The sequence below is a fragment of the Macadamia integrifolia genome, unplaced genomic scaffold (genome assembly GCF_013358625.1).
Source record: "Macadamia integrifolia cultivar HAES 741 unplaced genomic scaffold, SCU_Mint_v3 scaffold275, whole genome shotgun sequence".
In the NCBI taxonomy this organism is placed as follows: Eukaryota; Viridiplantae; Streptophyta; class Magnoliopsida; order Proteales; family Proteaceae; genus Macadamia; species Macadamia integrifolia.
This window is the reverse complement of record NW_024868933.1, coordinates 371684-378897: the sequence shown is the minus strand read 5'-3', so window position 1 is coordinate 378897 and position 7214 is coordinate 371684. Positions and strand designations below refer to the sequence as shown.

At 37.3% G+C, this 7214-nt stretch overlaps 1 protein-coding gene across 4 annotated transcripts in view; it reads left to right on the top strand.

Moving 5' to 3' along the window:
* Nucleotides 1-1623: 1623 nt before the first annotated feature.
* The window catches only part of LOC122067188 (XIAP-associated factor 1), a 15254-nt gene continuing 9663 nt past the window's right edge, over nucleotides 1624-7214 (top strand). Inside the window, exons 1-3 of one of the 4 annotated variants that reach the window (XM_042631032.1) lie at nucleotides 1624-1813; nucleotides 1978-2069; nucleotides 2948-3083. In XM_042631032.1, the coding sequence (XP_042486966.1) occupies nucleotides 2026-2069; nucleotides 2948-3083 (180 nt within the window). In that variant the 5' untranslated portion in view covers nucleotides 1624-1813; nucleotides 1978-2025. Of the gene's footprint in view, nucleotides 1835-1943; nucleotides 2070-2947; nucleotides 3084-7214 lie in introns of all 4 variants that reach the window. The other 3 variants (XM_042631031.1, XM_042631030.1, XM_042631029.1) reach the window with 3 other exon arrangements.

Genomic DNA, 7214 nt, shown 5'->3' with positions numbered 1-7214 from the left:
CTGTTAGTGAAGAGATCCTCCCTTCATCATGGTTAATGAAGACTTAATTCCTAGATGAAGGCTTTGTCTTCAAAATGAGTAGAAATGCCAGGCAGACAACAATTGTAAAACAGTAAAACCTGGGTTATCATAAGGGTAGCCCATGAATTCGTTTGGGCCTGGGCCTGAACTAATCTTGCGAGATCTCATCCTGGGCCTATTCAGAACACCTAGGAAGGCGAAACCCCCACACCCCTAATCAAAGTGCAACCACGTCCACGCACGCATACGCTGAAATTGTAAGAATTAGGAGCTAGCCTAGCATACAGTGGAAATAAAAGATTATCTGGTATCATCTTTACTTCGTGTAAGCTTCCGTAGTAGGGATGTAAATAGATCGAATATGACTCGGATATAAAATTATTCTCTTCCATTCTTAATTGTATACATTAAATGGAGGAGAACGGCAAAAGATGAAAGCTCGACTAGGGTTGATTTTGAAGGATTGAAGTCATTACCAACTAGGGTTAAGTTGAAGGTTTCTATTTGAGATTACATTGATGTCCTAATGAATCTTTTTCTTTCATTTAATTTTTTGTTCTATTATGAACTGATAAAAATATTTTAGTATTATAAAATAGGGAGAAAAAATGTTGACAGGCTACATAGACCACGCTAGTGTCTCCCCATGTCTATCTCTTCAAGGGTGTAAGTGTAACTGATTCGATTTAGTTCAAAATACAAAATGTAAAAAAACTAAAATCGAACTGAATCAATCTCATCTTTTCATAATGGGATTGGATAGTGTTGTTGCACGGCTCTAAATCACACGAACTTGCACAACACAAGTTAGAGGCTGGCTCAAAGGAGACTCCGAGACCAGGCTTCGATGCTTTAGTCAGATCCAAAGGTATTAATTCCATTTATGTATTTCAGTCGATTGAGAGTTTACTTGTAGGGCTGGCTGGGTGTTCCTTATATAGAAAATATGAATCTTCATGATTGGTTGAGTAGTTCAAATGGACGTCCACATGTCTCCTCCTCATAAGCAGGACCATCTTGCATGGTTGTTGACCTGGCCGGAGCCATAACGGCTAACTCAACTCGAATTAACCTCTCCCAACGACTGACCTGACCATGGTCAGATCTTCTAACGATTAACTCAACCAAGGCGGACTTGGGTTAGGTAACTTGGAGGTTAGTAACCCTATCTGACCATAATTAATGATCTGGGGTTAAGCAATCGTCAAACCCTAGTTAACTTTTCTAAATGATAATCAAGTGGGGACCTCCCTTAGAAGTAGATCAACGGGTCGAGGAGTTTTGGGAGGTCAAGGGCTTGGGCTCGTATAATTTAAGACGGGGGACCACTTGACCATCGACTGGTCAACAAGCATATATGATATATTAGATAGGCTTATGAACATTGAAGAATATCCTGAATTTAATTCTTTTGAATTCTCGAATTTTCGATTATCTATTTACATCAGTACTGACAAGCTGAAGAGGTATAAGTTAAATCAAATGATCCGAAACGTTGTTCCAAATTAGATGCTTTCATCATACGGTCTATTGTCTTGGCTGTAGGTCCTACTAGTTTTCCATCCAAGGCTAACGCCGAATCCTACCCGAAATGTTATATCAAACTAGAAGCTTCACTCATAGGGTCTATTGTCTTGGCCGTAGGTCCTACTAGTTTTCCATCCGAGGCTAATACCGAAGCCTACCGACGTATTCGAGGATCGAGGCTGTGGTCTGAAAGTCTTCATTGGCGAAAGGCGAATCTGGGTTTTCCCCATTTCCAGAATCAGAAGGCATCGATCGAACTTACGAGGTATCGAAGCCCAAGAACGAGGTTATTTTAAGGAAAAAAAATGATCATATTGTTGTTTGCATCTACTAATTCTTGTCGTTCTTGGTGAATTCTATGTAATTGTTTATTGAATTGTTGTTTTTGCTCTTAGATTTCTGGCGAAAACTCTGTCAATTCTTCTACAGGGAACTTTGATAAACGATCAATTGTTTAATCGGTTTGGTGAAGGTTCAATGGCGATTCCTTCTGAGCAAGCCACTAGCATCTGCTCTCACTGGTAAGCGAAAGTTCTAATGCGATGCGTCTGCTCGATTCTCCTGAAAATTTGAGTTATCTTTGGTTGTTGGTTGTGATCCCGCGATCCTTTGTTCATAATTTTTTTTTTCTTTGCTTGCTCTTATTTTCCTTTTCCTTTCGGTGATAGGTTAAGTTCTATTGAAAGTTTTTTTGCCCTCCTGAACTATTTAGGTTTTTGTACAAATTAATTAGTATCCATTTGTTTTTTAATTTCCAGGAAATTGATTTAGGTAAAGGTGTACTTTAGGTATCTCTGCGTTGTACAATTTTAGGTTGATATTGTTCGTCAGTGGAAAAAGTAGTGTAAAGTTCTACTCTTGTCAACAATGCCAGTTATTACTGACAATTTTGTAGACCTATACTACCTTGCCTCTTTTAGTTACTTTTCATTGGCCTTCTACACGTGCATCATTTGAACTCTAATTTGTTGCCCCCCACCCAGAGCATTGGCTTCTATATCTTGTGAAATTCTAATTTGGAATTTTGGATTGTATATAACTTAATTGTGTGAGTTGTGGATATGTGCTTCTGTTACTGTCTATATCTTGGATTTTGGGGTTTTTCACTATCCTGACAATGCAGCTTTTGGAGGGGTACAAGTTTGAAGATGATCTGTGATGTCAGCAAGGAGTTATTTTTGAACAATTTTGATTGTTTCTGGAGCATTTTTAAATTTATTTATTGGTCCATGTTCATAATTTTTATGCATATTCAGTAGCTTCTGGCTTATGGTTTACCATCTTTTATATGTTCATATAACACATTTCTGGATTGCTGTAAAATGTTCAAATTTGAACCTCTCTTTTGGTGGTCTAATTGAATAATTTTGCAGAGAGTTGATGATTTTATTGTTTGTAGTGACAGAGCTATTCCTTCTCCAAATATTGATTTACATTATGCACATTGCTTCCGGAACCTGCAAAGATGCAAAGTATGTGGAGATATGGTTCCGAAAAAGCATGCTGAGGAGCATTACTTAAATACCCATGCTCCGGTATGTTGCGAAGTTCTCTTCTTGTTGGAACTTATATGGTATAAATTTTCTAAAAGCATATGCTTAGATGTCCTTGTCATTTTACATGGTATAATAGTTTCTGTGAGCAACTTGCAAGGTCATTTCATTCTTGAAAAGTGTCTAGTGTTCCTTTCGACGAATTTGATACATTGTACATTGCTGGGAAAAATATTTACGTGAGCAATGGGGTGGGAGGCCTTGCTGTTTTTAATGCAACCCCAGGTTTCAAAACCCTGCTTTTGGGTTGTTATGGGCTGTGAACCCATTAAAATGATGAAATTCTCAAGTAGAAGAATGAATGGCAATTCTGTAAACTTCCTCTTCATCTAGAAGGAAGAGAAATTGACCCCTAGCAATTGGTCATCATTCCTGGCCTGCTGGTGCTTTACCCTCCCTCTCGCAAGCTGGGTTACCAAAGTACGATTCTCATTCTCCATCAGCTCTGCCTCGATCTATGGGCATTCATCACCAATGGTCGTAGATCAGCTTACCCTCCTAGTAGCGACGACAGGGAAGGAGGGTGCTCATAGATCAGCTCAACCACCGGACGAGAGTGGTCTATGATAGGCAAGTTAGCAAAGACACTTAGGCTAATAGATAAGAGAGTGTTGGTGTGTAGCCTTCATTCTACGTGCTATATAAAGGTCAACGGAATCACTTGCTTGATGTTAGGAGAGTCAAGGGGGAATGTCATACCTATATAGAAGAAACATTGTTTGGATGATAAAGATGGACAGTAATGATCGCATAATATCAATTTATTGGCCTTGTCATTGAAAGCAGCTTCCAATTGCTCGGAAGTTCTCAGCTATGAGGGGTGCATGGATTGTGAGAAAAAACAATTGATCAAAAAAGTTGGTCAACTTTCTAATGGAAGAAGGTAAAGAACAAGAATTGGTGTTATTGTTTGTCAAACTTTTCATTACCCAGCTTAAATTGAATGCGATGTTAGGAAGAAAATTTTTTCATGAAGTAGTTGCTACCTGACTGTTGCCTTGAAGCGAGCCGCAGTAAAACGCTGCCTGAGCTGCATTAAAATCCACCTCTATGAGATCTCGGTGCTAGTCTTTCCAGCCTAAAGAGCGTTGACTTTGCCCAGTTTTTTTCTATTCATTTTAAATAGGAGTTCTAGACCCTTGAAATAAAGGAAAACTTTGACAAGGACTAAGTGGTAATTAAAATTGAAAGAGAAGGGGGTTTTTTTTTTCCTGGAATTTTAAATAAGAATGAGAATAAACAGAGGAGAACTAAAAAAGGCAAGGGTTTTTGAGTAATTTTAACAAATTGTCCTTAGTTGGAATTTTTTGGAACTGTTAATATCCACAATAACACACAACCAGCAGTGACCCAGAATTGCTCAAAGTGAAAAATCGCTCTCCTATAAGCATGGATTGACCTATTGAGATGATCAATAACAGAACCATAAGTACGGAATAAAATAATATTTATCCCTGTAATTTGAATTCGCACAATAAACTAAACCAGTTTGAGTTCTGCTGTATATCTTCCAACATGATTGGTTTCAAGAAGCAAGGTTCTGGGGTTTTGGTCACCCAAGGGAGGTAATCGAAGCCAAAAGGGGCAGGGATTAAAGGAGTTTGGTCCTAACTTTGCTGCAGATTTTGACTAGAAACAGTAAATTCCAGTGAGAGGGAGAGAGAGAGAACAACAAGATAAGGAAGGAGATCAAGAAGGAAAATATTTAGGAAGAGATCAGATCTGAGGAGAAACAAATTAGAAGAATGACATCTGACCACGGAGGAGGAAGAAGTCAGTGACTCAGCAATTGACTCGCTTGCTGACTCTCACAGAAAACCAGCACATAAACTCAAATATATTTTCATTCAATCTCTGAGTAACTGCTGGGTTTACAATCATCATAATATAAAGAGAAAAAGAATGCTTACTCAAACTCCATAAATAAAACAACACAAACAAAGAGCTACTTTTCTACATATCTAACTTCCCTAATATAATAATTTGTAATCCTGCCCCTCTGTTTGCCCAAATTCATACACGGGCATCAGAGGAAACCCTTGCCCTATAATATAAAACAAAATACTATTACAAAAATAACCCTAAGAAAAAAATAAACTCCCTACCAACCCTGTCTAGGTTTTCAGATCGGGTCATGCCAATCCAGCCATACACATGCAATTTCATCAGATTTGTTTGCTAGCTAGAGGGTTAACTTAACCGTTGGGTTTCCACTCTTTTTTTTTTTTTTTTAAATAATTTTTTATTAACTTGAAATTTTGTCCTTTCATAGACAAGCATTGACATTGTTTTGAATTTTAACGTAAGAATAGCACTTTTGTAGCTGTGGGACTGCTGGATAGAAGATTTTTTTGCACTTATGAAGAAAACTAAGATTTTTTTTTTTACTGTCTTGGTTTTTCTGTTTTTCATTTATAAATTAAGTTTCATGTTGGGTTAAGTTTGTTGTCAAGGCGTTGCACCTTGGGTGCCTAGTCACCTTGAATTTTTTCCACCTCGATTGCCTTGGTGCCTTGATAACCATGGTCATTTGTGTGAACTAATGCCTGAGATGAAAGACCTTTTTGATTAGTTGTGTGCTGCTTTAATACTAAATGTTTGTTGTCAGCGTTTAGCCTGAAATGGATACTGTATTTGGTTATCGGAATAAGAATGAAAAAGATCAAAACTTTCATAAAAAATAAGTTTATGCAAGTAGTGTAGTGCAACCTGAAAATATAGGTTATATATCTCAATTGCAAGCAGGCCCAATGATCAAATCTGTGATCGATATGAGATAAAGGAAGCAACCATGTTGTTAAGGGAGGAAATCAACTCGATGAAGGGGAGGGAAAAGTGATAAGGTCGAACTGTTTGGGAGAAATAAGAGAGAAGAAGAGAAGGAATCAGGTTTGGGATACCAATCCCGTATGCGCTGCCCAACAACACCAAAACTCTTAGAAAAACTCATTATTTACTCAAATCATACTTAATTGATGGGGGTGTATTACTTATATAAAGAACTAAAATTCCTAATTGGCGTAAAAGGACCATCAATCACTTTGACACACTCAATAAAGTAAATAAGTTCAAAATTAACTTTATCATCTAACTATTGTATCCTAATCTAACCAAAATATCGAATTTAATTATTGATCTTGTGTACTAACTCTATCCTAACTTTATTGGCTTATAAATTAGGCCTAATATAATGAAACACAAAAAAATAAAAGGCCCAACCTATAATATAACTACGCAACATAGTTGTAAAGGTGTCACCTAGGCATCCAGGAGACTTTACAACCAGGGTTACTTTGGTTTCCTAGGTGTACCCCTTGGTTGCCTTGTTGGTGTCTCATTTCGTTGTGCCTTGGGTCGCCTCGATCCCATGCCAAATATGCTACCCAAATTTCAATTTCAGCCCATTAGACTACCAATAACACCTTATAGGCCTCCCAAGCTTATGCAAAGACCTCCATACGGGATTAATGTCTAATGCAACTGTATAACACCATTACTATATTGAGGAATTGAGAATTCGACCAAGTCATCATCCTAAAACCCAATGATGATCTTGTAGATCTTTGATGGCATCATCACAGACCGCGAGATGAGATTTTCACTGTACCCTTAATTTATAAGAATAAAGTTGTAGTTTTTTCTGCTGAGCAAACAAACCCTGGTCTTGAAAATGTAGGGTTTCCATGTCCAGGTTTGACTTGGATGCCAACTAATGCAATCTAAAAGTCCAGATTATGGATCTCAGATGCAAGCAAGCCCAATGATCAGATATTTAGAAATCAGATCTATGGAAGAGGAGGGAAAAGAAAAGATATTGATCTGCTTGGAGGAGGAAGAGAGAAGGAATCATGGTTGAGATACAAATTTTGTATGTACTGCTCAAATAACACCATAACTCTTAGAAAAAAAACTCATTCTTTCTCAATCATCCTTGATTGATGGGGATTAACATATCAGACTTAAGGAATGATGGAAGGGAATAAAATGTAAAAAGAAAAGAGAGCAAAAAAAATAGAAATAAAGAAAAATAAATAAATAAATATAAAAAAAAGAAGAAAGAAAGAAAGAAAGAAGAACCCAGATTTTGAGAAAATTCAAACTCAAAAAGGATCT